The 18,851-nt window shown below is 36.2% G+C and overlaps 1 protein-coding gene and 1 long non-coding RNA gene across 5 annotated transcripts in view; one reads left to right on the top strand and one right to left on the bottom strand.

Moving 5' to 3' along the window:
* Positions 1-469: 469 nt before the first annotated feature.
* LOC149562316 (uncharacterized) overlaps positions 470-18,851 on the top strand; it is a 105,396-nt gene continuing 87,014 nt past the window's right edge. Inside the window, exons 1-2 of one of the 2 annotated variants that reach the window (XR_016363915.1) lie at positions 470-1,105; positions 18,182-18,276. This is a non-coding gene — a long non-coding RNA (uncharacterized LOC149562316). Of the gene's footprint in view, positions 1,106-18,181; positions 18,510-18,851 lie in introns of those variants that run through there. The other variant, XR_016363916.1, reaches the window with a different exon arrangement.
* Positions 1,462-18,851, bottom strand: part of LCAT3 (lecithin:cholesterol acyltransferase 3) — a 189,902-nt gene continuing 172,512 nt past the window's right edge. For 2 of the 3 annotated variants that reach the window (XR_016363913.1, XM_089825842.1), the window contains one exon: positions 1,462-2,011. Coding sequence is in view for 1 of the 3 variants with exons in the window: in XM_089825842.1 (XP_089681968.1) it covers positions 1,757-2,011 (255 nt within the window). In the remaining 2 variants the exon portion in view is untranslated. The remainder of the gene's footprint in view (positions 2,012-18,851) is intronic. The other variant, XR_016363911.1, reaches the window with a different exon arrangement.

Genomic DNA, 18,851 nt, shown 5'->3' with positions numbered 1-18,851 from the left:
GGGAGTATAATTAGCCCTATTTTATTACTGAAAGCACTTGAAAGCACTTGAAAAATTCATGACCAATCCCCAAATACATAGAATTAACACCAAAACACATAATTACATAGGTTTTAAGTGTGTAAACCTAACAAATTGGTCAGACTCCAAATTTGTCACAAAAACAAGTCTATCACATAGAAAATGTTAATTTTTTAAATAAACTTAAAATAAAATGACCAATTAATTAAAATAAATGAAATAAAATGATGATGATAATGATGATAGTAATAATAAATAATAATGAAATATAATTTAAAATAGCTAAAATTGATCAATAACATAAAAAGAACAAAATGTTTCAAACTACCTTAATAATACATGATAAAGCTCTTTGAAACTTCTCAAAATATTTTATTATTTCAATATTTTTGGAATGGAAGTTCTAATCTAGATTAACAATCTTTTATTATCAATCTGGGATACGTCCATGATCTTGCCTATAATTTTTTTCGAGATTTTAGTAAGTTTGCAGTTTGCTGAGATGTTTTGATAGTTCTATTCCTTTTGTCAAAATTGTCTTGCTGTTCTTATATTAAAATCCACAAATTATGAGGATAAGTGTGCCAGAAGTTTAATTAGCTTTGTGACAAAGTGCAACATTTAATCGTAAACACAAAATGAATTGTCTGAAGAAAACCTCCCTTGCGCATTTCACCGTGTCTCCATTTTATTATTTGCCAAATACTCCAGCATCGAAAAAACGCGGTTAACTGAAGATTGAACTCCTTATTCAAGCCAAAGGATGAATTGAATTGGAACCTGAATCATTCCAACTACTCCTGAATTGGAAAGGTAATCGACTACCATCTTTTGGGCTCGAAGCTGTCAAAACTTTGAAGGTATTTGAAGAAAACATAGTACAGAATGGAAGCGTGGAATAGAGCTGAAAGCGCGGCATAGAAAAAAAGCGAGCAGGGGCCGGTAAAAGAGAAATTGATAAAGTGAGAGGGTGCGTAGTCCCATGTCCACAGACAAATGAGAGAAAGTTTCGATTGAAGATTGGGGAGGAAAGCTTTTGTAGAACAGAGTAGACTATGAAGATAACAGAGTAATTTTCTATGATGTAAATAATTTAAACTTATAAAATTACAATGACGTTTTCTTTGAAATTATGGTTAGCTGCAAATAAGAACTGTCTGGTCAGGTCCTCTTTGTTTGTTCTGCATTAAATAAGAACTCGCCTTATTATACAGGACCGGTTTTAACCAATTAATTCCTCAGTTGCGGTTGACCCAGTTCCAGCACCAGGGTAGCACCCCTTAGTGTTCCAATCACCGTATCCTCTAATCTTATCCATATCGGGATCTAGGCGATCAATTAGGGTGAGAGTTGATGCTTTATATTAACTAGTTATAAATTTTTAAATGAAACCGGTTAAAGGACATAAGATCAAATGAATGCGATCTACCAAATGCAAAGTTATAAAACAGAACGTCAGCAAACCATAATATCACAAAGACTTTTTACAGAGCATAATAGATTTTATGCATTGTCTTCAAAGCCATTAACTCTAGATTAGATTGGAATCCTTCATGATAAGCTGGAGGAGGTCGATTATTGGTACATCTGGAATGATTTGGGGTCAAGATACCAATGAGTTGATAAAAAGATCCAAGGTATTTATCCTCCCAACTGGGAGAAATAAATTGATGTCTCCAAAATATAATATGTATGTCATCAAGCAAGAAGATATACATTATTATGGAGAATTGCTTCAAAGCTTCCATGACATCGGTATATCAGCATCTTGGTTAGTAATCTGAATGTATACTGGGTCTACTTGTGAATTTTCACTTTTGTTCTCAATGGGTTCAAATAGAATGGAATAGGTATACAGTGAGTCATCGAATAGAGTTGATTTTTCCACTCCCAACCATTGTTTCAGAAGTTGGAAAACGTCTTCATTTATCATTAGACCTCGATGAGTTGCAGGAAGTCCGACTCTCGCTTCTGCATTAAACCCATCAGCCTGTAAAATAAAACAATACATCAATTAGCCTGATGCACTATAGTCAATCATCAACAACAAAATAAAACTAGTCTTGTAAGAACACTATAAACCACTTCTAGTAAGGTAATTTTGTGGTGAAGCTGAAAAAAGGATCAAGTACAAAGACAAGTTACCTTCTAAATGTTTTTATTATAGTAGAATATGACATTTCTCTGCTAATATCCTAATTTGGAGAAAAGGAGAAAAGAGATGATGTTGCTAGGATTTCAAAAACAGATGAGCCTCCTTACTGTTGTTGTTCAGTCATCTTGAACATATATTTTGAATTGTGGACAACTCACAAAAGAAAAACTGAAATTATAGATGATACAAACAAGATGAAATTTGATTCAGTATAATTGCTAATAGGAAATCATCAAGGCACATAAGGATTTGATTTCCTCCTATCTCATATATTTGAAGTTATCGAAATCAAGCTAGCAAGCCCTGGTAAAGTAACCAAAGGTAGAAAATCAAAATAATACTTACACACAGATTCATTTTTTGTGAGGTAGACATGATATTAAGTGGTTTTCACATTGCAAATAGCTTAATCTGTAATACAAACACTTCCCTACAGAGCAGAAGGAAATTCAGAAAAATTATTTTCAATGCCAAAGGGGGAACAACTCCATAAATATATGTCTGGCCCAGTTATATTTCTCAAATTACATCCAGCACCTTTTTCTGAGCTTTCAAGAAACAGAATGAAAAAATGCCATAGTAAAGTCAAATTTTTATAAGTCCAAACAAATTTACATTGGCTTGAGGGTGCTGCAGAGATGGCACGTTTTGATGACTAAGAGACCCTCAAAACTAGCACCCCACTTCCAGGAACATTGTAATGGCTTTTTAAAAATATTGAACATCTATTAATAATTTTCCCTAAATGAGCAGTCATGAGAAGAAAATACAACATTAATATTGAACACAAAGCCATTCACATAAGAAACAAGAAGCATAAACATAAATTATCATTCAATTCTGCGTTTAAAGCTATTTGTAAGTAGTATTTCCTAATTACTTCAACATACACAAACATGTTTCTCTTAAGTGACTACTAGTTGATATTTGCACGTTGCTTGTACACCAAGCTTTGTCAGGCCTGTTGGAGTGTAGTTTAGATATAATTGCAGTGTCCTTGATATCTCACACATTAGACCCAATCAACAATAGTTGCCAGTGTTAAAAGCGAATGCATGGATTTTTACAGAATTAGATGGTGCACACCCCAATGAATGTATGCTTGTATTCATTATTGAATGGGGAATTACAAAGTCATGTTACATTTTAGATATAATCTATGTCACAGGGTTCGCCGAATTTTCGGCTTCAGATTCGAAATTCGGCGAACTTCTGAAAAATGAAAAACATTCGCCAAGTTCGTCATAAAATTCGTAAAAACTCGTCTTTGGATTTTTGGGCAAATTTTTTTTCTAAAACAATGCCCTTCGTTTGCGCCTCTAAAGGTCGATTAGGGCAAAAAAATTGCAAAAATATTTCTGTGCATTTGAAGCTCGATTAGGGCAAAAAAGTCCTTCGAAAAAAATCGCATCTAAATATCACGACACCGTTGTAGGGTCTTGTGTGAAGCTCACGGCAAATCGTATTACCTTGATGCACACTCCTGTCGGCTCCAACCTTCTACCATTCGTCTCCATTTTCATTTGCTTCGCTTTGTTCCTTGCGTTTGCTTTATCTGTTCGTCCGCTCCATTTGCTTCTCTATTTCTAGCTGTCAGTTTGATGAAAATTTTATTATTTTATTTGTTGATAGACACTTTGATAACATTTTTATTTATTTGTTGAGGTTTTAAAGTTTAATTAGATAATAATATTAAATGTTATTTTTATTATTATGTTTTAATGTTTTGTAAGCTTATGATATAATTTTATGTTTATTGTTTCTTTAATATTTATCAATATCTGTATGTATTTATTTTAGAAAAACATTAATAATGTGTATATTTTATGTTATTTTTTTAATGATTATAAATTTACTTATTATTACAGTGGTTTTTTATTTATTTTTAATTCTGTAATTTTAAAGTTTTATTTATTAGAAAAGATTAAATAGAAAGATTGTTATTCTTTTATTTTATATCTCTTTATTAGCAAAGAAAAGTAAAAAACAATATTATACTCTTTAATTGTCTCCACAAAGTTACAAACCTTCCCATAGCTAGGAATCAGGGTCATATATATATATATATATAATATTTTTATTAAATTTATATAAGGCGAATTTTTTGTTGAATTTTTTTCAATTTTTTTGCCTTGTCGAACTTTTTCCGAACTTCATAGTTGTCGAACTCGAACCTTGTGACTTAGGATATAATATGATGTTATTACGTTATTAAGATAAATAAACCCTTGTTTACAAATTGTAATTTAACATTATACCCATAGATGGAAAACTTGCTGAGTATTTTTAGCTAAGCGAGTTTTTCTCAGAAAAGCTCACCGAATTTGGAGGCTGAGTTTTTGGCAAAAATTCACTGATTGCTCGGCAAATATTTACCTGTTCGGTGAAATAAGGCTTAAAGCAGAAAAAATGACACTTATTATGCCAGTTTTCATTTGCATTGATTTTGTCTTTGAGTAGAGGAGGGAAAAAAGTCTTCCAAGCCCTTGCTAGCTGATTGCAAGCTACTGATGGCAGATTTGAGTGGATTTAAGTCGGATTTCAACTGATTTTGCAAGAAAAATAACACTCCAGGGGAGGTCTTCTAACTTTGTTTTTATGCTTTTTAAAAACATTCTATTATTATTTTGTTGCATGTAAATGAATTCAATTTCATTCCTAAGTACTTAGAAATGATTTTGAATCATTAGAAGATGACCCAACACAATTTCTGACCCAAAAAATCACTTTTTTTGAAGAAATTTTTTTTATAAAAAAACCCTAGCAATTGTGTAGTTATTGTTTAACTTTGAATGATATCTAAAATATTCAAACTAATTTACATAGTTTATAACTTTGATTATTTTTTTTTTCCTAAAATATTTAATGTGTGTTTTAAAATTCTATGTGCAGGGCAACAATTAACCATTAAATAAGCATGACAAATTCAAATGAAATGTGGCCACTAACACCATGCCCTTCTAGACATATAGGCACTCGGCCTAAAAATACAAGAGATAAGGCATGGAGGCATGCCAATGAAGCTCTAAATGAGTGTGAGAAGGTGATGTGAGAGCAATTTATGCAGGCATAAACTGCCTCAAATGCCACCTTGCAGGCATTAGGAAACATGATTCAAATCCATGTGCCAAAGCAATAGAAGAAATTAAAAGATTTATTAATGCCCTACTTGCAGACAGGGAAGAGAAAAAATTGAATAGGGAGAGGGGAAGATTAGCTATGCGAGCAGCCATTACTGAAACTCAAGGTGCTCCTATTGATGTTGGAGAAGGAACACTTGAGAACATAGTGGGCTCTCTTTGTGGCCCGCAGATTCGCAAACACTGCACCTCCTCTTTTACCACTTCCACTTCCTCTATTAGAGTACCTAGTTCACCACCACCATCAGCATCCGGGATAGGCAGATATTTTGTGCCCAAAAACACACTTGGAGCACAACCATTATTAGAGGCCACTAGATCGAACAAGAAACGCATGAAAAAACTAATATTGCACATGTAGATTTTTGATATTTCAAGAACACCCCACTGAGTGTGATTAAGAGTCCCTATTGGCTGAATTTGGTGACTGCACTCACAGTTTCAGAAAAAGGATACAAGGCCCCTTCTTGTGAGGATTTAAAGTGGAAGGTTAGTAAATAGTCAAAATCCACTTGAGTTCATGCTTATATTTTAATTGTTATTTTTTATTTAATAAATCCACTTTCACATGCTGCTGTGATTTTTATTTGCTGATTTCAGCGGGGATATCAACTTGGGCACTGACATCAGCTAACCTATCAGTGTGCTGGTTTTTGTTCCTTGATATTGCAATGATATTATAAGCAGAGAAATCTTTAATAACATCCCATACCCTATGTTTATACAACTTCAATGTATCATTTTTAACTGCATTCAGACCTCTTACCTGGTTAACAACAAGCTCACTGACACCAAACACCTTGACACATTTGATTCCTCTTTTGCATGCCCATTCAAGTTCTTGGATCAGGCTTCCATATTCAGAAACATTATTAGAACAAGCGAACGAAAATCAAAAAGCGGCATAGCATTTATCACCTTGTGGTGATATCAACATTACACCTCCTCCTGCTCCATTTTTGCTGCTTGACCTGTCAAAATACATCTTCCATACTTGGTTATACTGCTCTGCAACTTGATTGGTGCCTTTCACAAGGTTAGGCATAACTGAATTAGTTTCAGAAATCATATAAGTACCAAAACTTGCATCCTGAACACTGTTGTTTTGACTGTCATAAGTGTTCTGTGCAGCCCACTCATCCAAAAGGATGTCTAGGATATCATCAATCTGAGTTTTCTGAACAGCATGATCAGTATGTTCTTCTTGATCAAATATGACGCAATTTGCATTAAGTGGGCTAGGGATAAAAGGCTCAATATGATTCTTGGCAAGTGCTTCAGACCTGATAGTTACCTTGGTCCCATATCTAGTTCAGAACAACATATTTGACCAGTCACTAGACAAATACCCACCTATCTTTGCTGTAAAATCACGTGACAAACAGAGTGCAAAATATGGTGGCAAGTCTATGACAAATATATCCTGGGCGATGGAGAAATTAGGGCAGGCATGCAAAGTTAAGTTGGCATTTTTTACAAACCCTACAGTATTAATTGTTGTACCATCTAGTTGCACTACTACTTTCTCTAAAGGTTCATATTTCAATCCAAGCTGATCAGCGATCATTTTAGGCATAACTGAACTTGTGGCTCCACCATCTACCATGCCATTGTGAACTAGCTTATCCCCAATAATCAATGAAATGTAAAGATGAGGTGGTTTGATGACTTTACCTTGATTTTCACTCTCCTTTTTACTGCTGTCGGCAGGAACAGCAGATTGATTTACCAATACAGCCTCGTGGGAGTCATGGTTAGCTTGATTGGAACCAACTTCATCAGATAAAACTTGCCTCAACGTATCAATTTGACCCGGTATAGCCAAAGAATCCCACATTGTCGTTGTAAAATTCATTTTCTTCATGCTTTCAACAATATTAAATGGAACAGTAGCATGTACCTTAGGCTGGAATTTTGCAGCAGCAAGCTGTACTTGCTGTTGCTGCTGCTCGTTGTTGGAATTTGTGAGATTCCTTTGTGGTGATTGTTGGTCTTTAGGTATGGATGATCCAACTGCTGCTGCATTACTACCTTTAGCTACATTTTCATTGTCTAGTGCTCTTTTCTTAGATCAAGTATAAATAGCAACTTGCAGATCATTCACAACACAAACCTCTTCCTCATGCCAATTTAGAAAAGTAGCATCAACAGGAGGCATATCTTGTTGCTCATATTCAGTTTCAGGTATATGTTGACTGACTTAAAGTGTTTTGGACCATTAAAGCTTGATTTATAGAAATCACATGCCCACACTCAAATACCTGGTTCGGGACAGCAGCAGGGTGAACCACAGATGGCACCTTGGATGAACAGTAATGTTATTTGTTGACTCAGGAACAGGCAGGAACTAGGCTGAAGGAAACACAGGGCAACGGTTACGACAATCAGTGGGCAAAGAGAGAAGACACACAACGCAGTGAACAACTCCTCAAGGCTCTAGGGTTCACTAAGAGCAGCCAGGTGTGACAAGTTTTAGACATTTTGCCTTTTGCTTTCATCTCTTTTATTCCTGCTGTGGGCAATACAGCTATCAGAGAAAACAACTGCAAAAACCCTCAACACTTTATGTGTGCTTCCCTACACCAAATCTGCTTAAACAGTAAAATATAAACCTTATACTGCCTGATATGGAGGGAAAAGAAGGGGAAGGTGGGCAAGATCCTAGGGTTCACCAAACAACAGAGCAGGTTTCAAGGAATACCAACGTAGGGGATCATACAGAGATGAATGAATCACAACCAGTCATAGATACACAGCACACCTTTCATATAGTTGAACAAGGTTTCAGGCTTATCACATTAAAGATCCAATCAGAGGAAAATATATTGGCACCAGTCCTAGACATGTTGTGCAACCCTCAAACAAATTCTCAGACGACTAAACAGGTTTCAAAGCATACCGATACAAGGGATCACTCAAAGATAAATGAACCTCAGCCAGTCATATGCTATTATACACACAACACACCTCCCATCTAGTTGAACAGGGTTTCAGACATATCACAACAGAGAATCGGTTAGAGAACAAGATACTAACACCAGTCATAGACAAGTTGCACATCTCTCAATCTGTTGAACAAAGTATCAGACATCTCACATCAGGTGGACATTCAGAGATAAAGATGTTGCATTCAGTCACAGACACATTGCACAGTGGGGAAGCTGATAATAACTCCATTTTGATTCCAGGAAACAATCTTCTGCAAAACTATGCCCTACGGATGACACAGCAGGGAGGATTTTTTATACTTCTAGGAATGTTCCCTCCAGCTAGGTCAGGGAACTCAACCAACTCGGGAACAACAATCAGCAGTTTGACACAGGGCCTGCTGAACTTTCCCCAAATCAATGCATTGCATCCAGGAGGAAATTATATCTATGTAAATGCGAAGCAGTACAAAGGTATAATCAGAAGAAGGAATGCCATAAAGGTTAAATACACAAAGACGGGCAAGCTGGCAGTCATTTTACCAAAACCGGTACAAAAAAAAAAGAAATTAGGCCCCACAATGGAGACAAAAAGATCAGATCAAAAGTGACACGAGCATCGCAGAAATATCTCGTTTAACGAAAGCAATAGAAGATGAGGTATCCAACCTCTACAGCCCTACAAAAATGCCCATGTCTTGGCTTCCAGATATTTACATTAACGATCTAGTGCTCGTGAAAGAAAGGCTGTTAGCATTAGAGGAGAAGAATCATATGAAGGATAGCACAGAGAGAGAGAGAGAGACAGAGAGAGAGATCACCAAAAGTAACTAGAGGCTAATGAAGGAGGTTAATACACTTAGAGAGCAAGTGCAAAAACTACAATTCAACTTGGAAAAAGGGGAGTATGAATTGGCTCTACTAAGGAAAGAATTAGGAGAGACAAAAACAAAATTATTGCAGGAAACATGGTAGGAGGACAAGATGGGGACAGAAATGAGAATCAACAAATTAGAGAGATGCAATCAGCCATGGCTGACATGGAACAAAAAGAGATTCAGATAAGGGAACAAGTAGAAGAAGTCAATACATGGACCGGCATAATAAGGGGGACAGCGAACATGCCAAAAGGAAATCATAGAAAAGCAAATAAAGAGTCAAATTAAGGAAGAAAAAGAGATAAGTGAGATAGCAGCCAACCTCATTATCAAAGGGCTAAAAGACTATGGGGAACATGAAACCGCAAAAGAACTAATAAAGGACTTCCTTAGAGATCAGTTAGAATGGAATGGAGCAGTAATGCAAACACAAAGGATCGGAAAGTGGATAAAGGGCTGCAAGGACAGAGATGTAAGAGTGACAATGAAGAGCATGGAAGACAAAAACAAAATCATGAGAAACAAAAGGCTTCTCAAAGGAACACATATCTATCTTGATGATGATCTCACCATAACCCAACAAGAGGAAAGGAGGAAAGAATGGGAAAAAGTGAAAACAGCAAGGGAAAGTGGAAAATAGGCATGACTGCAAAATGGGAAGGCCCAGATCAGTGACAAAATTACACATAACAAATAGGGGCTCGGGCTCCCCCAGGAATCCTTAACCGTAGTTAACTGGAACTGTAGAGGATACTCGTGGAGGAGAGGACCTGGGTTAGGGCCCATAGCTGGGGATAAGGATATTATTATGCTCTCAAAGATGCATGAACATGATGGCTGCAAGGTACCAGAGTTTGAAGGTTACAACTAATTCTCAGTGTGGAACGAAAGATCAGAAAGTGGCAAAGGGCACGGAGGTATCACTATTTTGATTAAGGAAACATGGGGCAGATTTATTAATATGGAAAAAAAAGACACAAACAACCAATACATATGGATAAAAATAACAGAAAATCAGACTTCTACTAGGGTGACAGAATATTATTTTGCTCCTAAAGGATCAAAATTCTATAAGAAAAAGCATCTAGACCGGGAAGATCCATTTGTCTCACTCAAAAAGGACATCTCTATATTTAACACCTTAGGGAAAATCATGCTCATAGGTGACTCTTAATCTGGAAAGAGGTTATAAAGAAAGTAGCGATCCATTATGGCTAAAGGAAGAAGGGGCCCATCATTGGGAGAGGTCATCGCAGGACGACAAAGGCAAAGTCAATCATTTTGGGCCAGAATTATTGGGGATATGCTGCCTTCACAACATGGTCATTTGTAATGAAACAAAGAAATGGCCTAATTTAAGAAATATTACTTGTAAAACCTATAATGGACAAAGTGTAGTTGATTATGTCATTAGCTCTCCAAACTACATCTCAAAGATAGTGGAGTTTGATATAGAGGACTGTCCAATTGGATTAAAATCAGACCATAATCTGGTCTCACTCAAGCTTGCCACTCATGTAAAAAATCAGCAAAGTGATCAACATATATCAACAAAGTGATCAACATATATACAAAGAAAGAAAAGGCCTTCGGCCGAGTAGGATCCTAATGACTAAGGAGAATGAAGAAATTTTCAAAAATTCTCTCTGTAGGATATCCAACAATCAGCAAAAGAACTCAAGTGTTTCCAACCAACACCAGATGAAAAAGGAGAATCTTGTCCCCATTATTAACAAGGCACTTGAGGAATGCAAAAGATCTAAACCCAAAAGAGATAATAAGAACACATTCTCGGCTAACCCATGGTTTGATGAGGAATGCAATAAGGAAAAAAGCAATATGTGAGGGCAAAAGAATGGTGAAAAACATAAGGAATGTCTCAAGCTGTTAAAACAGAAGGAATAAATTTCGGAAAAAACAGCCCCAAAAAGTTTTGGAGTGAACTCAAGCATAAAAGGAAACAAACTAAGAATAACATAACCGAAACTCAATGGCTGGAATATGCCAAAACACTCTATGAGCGCGAGCTAGGCGAGCATGATACTCAGATAACCAAGCACATAGAGGAGCTATTTGATATCGAAGATATTACCCAAGGCATAAGGAGGTTAGCATCAAAAAAGGCACAAGATATTGATGGGCTACATGCTGAATACCTAAATTGGGGTGTTGATCTTCTTGCCCCTCACATTCAACATATCTTTAATAGCACCAACGTGGAGGGCTTTCCCAAAAACTGGACGACTAGTGTAGTAGTCCCGATTCATAACAATGGAGACACAAACAATCCATCTAATTATCGGACTATCATGATCAATCCCCTTCTTGGCAAATTATTTGGTAGCATGGTTGAACGGAAAATCAGTAAATGGGCTGAAACAAAGAAGAAGAGAGCAAAGGGACAAGCAAGCTTTAGACCGAAACATTCCACTATTGATCATGGGATGACTCCTAGATACTTAATTGAGAAAATTTGGGACACTCCAAGAGGAGAGGCTTTTTGCTGCTTTGTGGATTTCAAAAAAGCCTTCGACACAATGCCACCTGACAAACTTTGGAAAAGAATGGAAGAGTTGAAAATCCCTATGGCACTAAGGGTAGCAGTGTATAGACTTTATGAATAGGTCACATCCAAAATCAGAACCACGGATGGGTTATCAAAATGTTTTAGCAGCAATATAGGGGTCAAACAAGGGTGCCCTCTATCTCCAACCTTGTTTGGGCTCTACATTGACAAATAAGAAGCATGGTTGAATAGGGACAATAGCGAGGGAGTTCAATTGGTTGGATGTGATAAAATTATTGCTATATGCGGATGAACTCATTATTATCACCAAGACAGTTGAAGGGCTACGAGAACACTGTAAGGCATTAGAAAATTTTTGTCGGGAGGTAGGGATGGAAGTCAACACCAGAAAAACCAAAGTTATGATCTTCTCGCTAAGGAGAAACAAGAGACCCTTGGACACCTTTCTCTTTGAGGGTAACCCTCTTGAGATTGTGAGCGAATACAAGTACTCAGGAATTGACTTTCAAAACAAGCTCAGCTGGGAGACATGCAAATCTAAAAAGATTCAAGGGGGCTGGAAGGCATTATATTCGTTACAGAATAAGTGTAGGAATGTGGAACTATGGGACTGGAAGACAAAGAAAATGCTCTTTGGGCTGCTTGTCACCCCTATAGTTCTTTGGGGCAGCAACTTGTCAAATCTAAAATGGAGACAAGTTGAAAGGATACAAAAACACATTACTAGCAGCCTGAGAACTAAAACCATGGTGCCTTATTAGATATTATTAGTTGAAGTGGTTGCATTTCCACTAGAATCGGATGCAATGGTCCGACTGATATGTTACTTAAAGAAAACCCAAGGAATGGGAAACCGCCATTGGCCAAAGCTAATCACAGAGGAAAGACTCAAAAGAAGAAAAAACACATGGATGAAACAAAACAACAAATGGATGCAAAAGTGGGACATCAACATACATAGCTGTCCGGATAATACTAAAGAAATCAAGAAGTTTGTCCGAGAGAGATTTCACAACATCATGTGGACAAGGCACATGGGGAGGAAAAAGTTCCACTATGTTAAAGAATTTAATCCCAATACTTGCCAAGAGGAAAAAGCATATTTAGGTGCAGATATCAAGTGGAAGACAAAAATGCTCATAGCCCAACTTAGGACTGGCTCTCACTATCTATGTGCGAGATGAGGAGATGGACAGTACCGAAAGAGGACGGGGAAGATAGTATCTTCCTATTTTGTAACACAGGGACCGTTGAAATAGAACATCACTTTGTCATGGAACGCCCAACATACAACGACACCACGTCTAGGTACTCAGAGATATTAGTGAACAGCAAGTTAAGCCACCTATTCGAGGAAAAAAAGTTGTACAAGACCGCAACCTTGATCATCAACATGCATTGAAGAAGAGAAGAGTTAGTCAAAGAGTTACAGCTGGATTAGGTTGTAGTTAGCACGTAGGTCCCATAGGTTACTTTGGCCTCGTGGACATTATTAAAATCCTTCATATCATATCATGACCCCATTTGAACAAGTGGTTTGATGATGAGGTTGATTGCATGGATAATACCACTCATATTTGGCAACCAGGTTGTAGGTACTATATCCTTTACAAGATTTGCAACATTAAGGGGTGCTGGTTTGTAAGGTCTATATGGCCTTTGATTTCCATTTTGTCTATTTCCAGCATTATACCCTTGATAATTTTGTTTACTCTAGAACTGACCTTGGTTTTGTTGCTGATATCCTTGATTTGCAGCAATGTTTTGGGCTTGAAATTGCGCCCTTGGTTGATATTGTTGTTTCTTCAGATTTACTATCTCATTTCCGAAAGTTTGCATCAAACTTTCAATCTTTTGCTAACTATTTTTTCTCTTGCAACTTTTAAGAAGGTCCTGCAATTGTAACGTCATGGTTGGAAATAGCCGGCAATGGATTGAAAGACGAAATTTGTAAAGGTATATTGGGCTGTATATTCGGAAAAATAAGCAGAGGTGGCCTAGGATCAATCTTACCCACCTAAATGATACTATTTTCGACCCTTACTGATATAGCAAATGATTGAGGCAACGAATATGTCACTGTTCAAACTCTTCAAATACTACAAAAATGCATGATCAACACTTGGTCTAGTAGCAATAGGTATATTATCCCACATTTTTTGAGAACGTGTGTTGAAATCAGTCATTTGCTCTTATAGAGCCCTCTTGATAGTTGTCAGTTGTTCTACCAACAACAAATGATCATATTTGTCTTCAAAAAACTTGGTGAAAGCATCACCCAATTCCTCCCATGTGCTAATTGAAGCTACTAGTAAACTCTTGAACCATTCTAATGATTTTCCCCTGTATGACACTGCCAAAAATCCTACTGCTACATTTTCTTGCATGATATGGTGAACATTACAGAGAAATACTATGTCTCTGATATGTTCAAAGGTTGTAGTTTGACCTTCTCCAATAAAATCTAGTACTCATTTGAGAGCTGCCATAGGAATGTCATTATGTTGTTGAAGATTTAAAGGATTTCCTTGATTAAAGGGCACAAAAGCGAAAGCTGTTGGTAATGTCATTAATGGTGGCTGATAATTGATCTGTTGTTGGACTATTGATACTACAGCTGGTATTGAAAACAAATTTGCTATGGAACTTGCACTTGTTGTTGTATCAGTTAAAGTAATAGAAATTTCAGATTCAAAAGGCTCAGTTCTACAAGTTGGACTTGTTGAATGCTTGATATTCCTGCCACTTACACGATCTCTTCTTTGATAAACCCGAGTATCCAATGCTAATTGCTGAGTCCTCTTTGTTGGCTTTGTTCTAGCAAGAGTTCTCCCACATCTTTTTGGTGTCTCCAACTACAGGTACTCAAAAGTATTGGAGCTTCTAGTCTGTACTTTTCTCATTAACAATACTGATCTACACTTTTCTTTCCCACAGAGTCGCCAGATATGCAGATTTAAAATCCTTGAGCAAATAATATTAAGACCCTATTGTTTGCATATCAAAAATAGCAGCAACTTCCTTAAAAATTAAGGCAAGTATCCCACTGGGCGTGCCAAAAACTGTTATCTCCAAAATTTGTACCCTAATGCTTAAGTCCTAAAACCTCAGCACTTTTGGAGCAACATGGATCAATCAGAGGTTGTGGGTAACCTATGACTTGACTGAACCTCTGCATTCTAGCCGGTTCCTATCTAATATATCTAATGAACTCACCTATACTAATAAAAAATGTGAAAATTGCATGGAAAAGGGGTAAAGAGGGAGGCTTGTACATGGAAAACCTAAAATGATGAAAATTAAGGTGATACACTAGAACAATAATGCAAATTACTGTTATATTATATGACACAAAGAACGTTACCAACAGATAACCACGAGACACACCTTGAAGGAAAATATTAACTTATATAAATATTTCACAAGAAGGCCAAACTGAATATTATGAAAGGACATATATCACATTCACATATATCATCGACGAAACACAACCCAAGACCTACGAATAACAAATATTAGATATGGAAGATGCAAAACAAGACATTATCTAAAAGGATTATGGATGAAACACAGTTAAATAGCATCAATCACCAAAAGACAAACAACCAAATCTTACACCAAAAGCTGAGTCCAATGAAAATTGTACTACGATCCAAAGCCAAAAGAACGATAGATCTGCATAAATAGCTCAAAAGAATTGAGGAAAAGATGCTAAGGACCAAATATCAGATTTGCACCCCTCTCCTCTCAAAATCTAGATCCTTCTCCATCAAAGAGAGAGGTATATAACAACAATGAAACACCACCACCTTCCCACAAAATTAGGAAGTGAGGGTCGAAAATCAAAGAAAACTGCTTACAAAAAGAGTCTAAAAACTCCGAAATCATGCCACACATGCTCCAAACTGTGCCTTGATCAAATATACATGATGACAAGTCAAAGAAGACTCCAAAAATGCCAAAATTCCTCCACAATTGACTTCAAAGTCATGAGTCAGAATTCCAAGCCTAAAAATAATAACTGAAACACATGGCGTTTGACTGGTCATCACTATAAGTCACTGTATCTTGAACTAAGCTTTACACCTTTAGAATTAGGCATTAAAGACTTCACCAATTCCTTGCAACACTTAGTCAAACAAAAGACTAATTAACCCTTTTCGAATTAAACTCCCCCTTACCATTACTTGTAGCATTTTAATTTATTATTATTAAATAGTTGATTTATAGAATATCAACTAAAAAACAATAATAATTACAATAAAACATGCAACAATAATAAATTAATTAAAAACAATATAGACTTTAAAACTTAAGTCTTACATTATTCTTTAATTAATAAATTACATCCTCAAAGAAAAGCAAGGTTTCAGACCCAAAATGGTTATGAAATTCGATTTAATATGTTATAGCAAAAGCAAAGCCAAAACTTATCATTCACTTAATTGTTTTGTTGATCCATCAGAAGAGGAGTAGGGTTTGAAGAAACCCTTAACAGCAATAGCTGAGAAATACTCATTTCATTTTCTACTTTCTCCATGTCGTCCCAATTGATGGTTGTTTCTGATGCTGCGACTTTTGATTGAAGTCACGGGTCTTTTACTGGGTTGTATTTTCTGTGGTGAATTGAGGTGTTCTTCTGTGGTCTTCTTGTTGTGCCTGGTTTTCCTTTCTGATCTGCTGTTGTGGTTTTTTGGCTCGCATTTGGGTGTTTCATTTGCTTATGGCTTTGACTTTCACCTATAGCTGTGAGCCATCAATGAAAAATTCTGTGCATTTTCATCTTAGATTTACTTTATGTCATGGCTGGGTCTTTGTGGTTGAAGTCTTGGGTGCAACCTGGAGACGTCTCTTGGTGTCGTCTTTCCTTTTTGGATGTATCTTGATGGCTCAGATGTGACCATTCTTAATGCTGGAGTATAACAGTAATATAATTTCTTTATTTTGAGGCTCCTACGTTTGATTTGTGGCATTTTCCAACACCTTTTAGCTCCTTCAGCCATGATTGGGTGTCTTTGTTTGGGTAAAACATGGCCATGACTGGTTTTTTCAGCTTGAACAAATCTGGCACTTCTGAGAAGAGCTGTAAGTTATGTTTAATTCGAAGAACTTGTAGCAGATTTGTTTTGCAAGACGTGGATAAATATTTGTTTGGATTTAGAAAATATCAGCATATTTTCATTCTTTTCTCCTATTCACGAATATTTTCCTCTGCTGGTAAACATTCTGGATCTTTGAATTTGCACTTTTCCCTTTGTTTGAAGCTCTTTCAGTTATGATTTTTCTTTTTTCGGGTAAATGCAAACTTTTAAATAAAACCAATGATAGAAATCAATTGCTGTAGCTCTCCGCCCTTACAAATTTCATGCCAAAAATTATCTTGAAGATGAGGTTGTTTCTCTTCTCTGGAAACATCTTTTTCTTGTCTGGGTTCTTTTGAAACAAATACATCTAGCTGTTGTGAGTGATAAATAACTTAGAAAAATACACCTCCTGGATTTATTTATTTATCCCTTAATCTCTCCCATGCGAGGGTGTTTGAGCATTTTCCTCTTCCAGTAGCATTGTTTGCAGATGGCTTTTTCAGATCTGAAATTCTGATTTCTTCTACCATTAATTATGTGCATAACTTGGCTTTTGCTATACCCGTTCCTTCAATCTTTCATTCTGAATTATGTGATCTTTCTCATCTATTTCATTCTGTCTGTGGTTTACTGGAATTCTTGACCTGCTGTAGCTTAATTTTCTGTTGTTAAACCTGTTTGTTCAAAGCTTTTGCTGATATATACTTAGCTGTAGCAAGTGTCAATTCATTTTCAATTCAAAAATTTCACACACTTGCACTTGTTTGAAGTTTATTTTCAAGCCCTTGTTACTCTTTGCTTGGCATGACACATGCATTCTCCTATTGTTGCTCAATACTGTTGCTGCTCACATCATTGTTTGTCCTTTATCAAATTTACAGCCATTGCCTGTACTTATTCTCTGTTGTTTACCCTATCATCAATAGTTGATCATCATCATGGTAAGGGACTTGAAAATGAGGTGTTTTTCAATGATCATCTTTATTGAATTTTTCCCTTCTCTTGATTGAAGACACTTCTTTGGCTACATTTACTTCTGCTCTTTTTAGTTCTTGCACATGTTTTATTTCATTTTCTGGTGTACTGATTAAACAAAAGGTTTCAAATCAAAATGACTTGTCCCTTTAATGGTTTGCCTTGTCTAGTACTGAGTTTACTGTAGCATCTCTGTTATAGAAGCAAAAGATTTCGTAAATGAATACATCCCTTTAGTACTTCATTTTTTACTGTTTAAATGAGCTCTTCAAGTGATCTTATTTCTGATAATCATGTCGCACAGGAAACAAACATGTTAGTAATAAAGCATTGTGTCATGATTGTGTTCCCTTTCTGCTCATATATGTTTTTACTTTGTTGAGATGAGTAGCATGATAGGAATATGAATGTGAGGCAAGGTGAGGTGTTGGTATTGCTTAGATCCATTGGATCTAACAACCTTTTTCTGTGAAGGCAAGGATCGAATGCATGGAAGGGACACGGTTTGAGGCAATGAATGGATGGAAGCGAGTGGATGCAACTCAACCAGTCATTACAAGCAATGACTGGTGCCCATGACCTTTCCTCTCTTTCTAATTCTTTCATGTTATTTATTTTGGTAGAGTAGGAATATACATCAATAGATAGGGACTGCTCTCACGGTCAGTTGTGTGAGAGAAATTCACTTTCAGCATCTTTTTATCATTTCATGCTTGTAAATATTAATTGTGTTATCATGGTCAATAATACAAGGACATTATTTATTCTTTCAATATGAATGAAAAGTGTTTCTATTTTGCAATTTTGAGTATGACTTGAAACTGATAAACATGTATGCTTTACTCAATTTGATATTTTAGAACTGAATTTTAACATGAGTTAAAATTAAGTAACATTTACAAAAAAAAGAGTGGAGGAAATATGGCTGCACCATTCTATCCAATGGGTGGATAGATGGAAAGAATAGAACTATTATTAATTTTTTGGTTGCTTGCAAAGATAATGTAATGTTTTGAAAATTTGTTGATGCCTCCAACAAGGTGAAAAATGCACCAACATTGGCATTAATGTTGGAGAATGTTGTAATGGAGGTGGGAGTACAAAATGTGGTGCAAATCATCACTAGATAATGTGACAACATATC

The sequence above is a fragment of the Cupressus sempervirens genome, chromosome 4, assembly GCF_028749045.1.
Source record: "Cupressus sempervirens isolate cs-2001-9-10 chromosome 4, ASM2874904v1, whole genome shotgun sequence".
Classification (NCBI taxonomy): Eukaryota; Viridiplantae; Streptophyta; class Pinopsida; order Cupressales; family Cupressaceae; genus Cupressus; species Cupressus sempervirens.
This window is presented reverse-complemented; position numbering and strand designations above follow the sequence as displayed.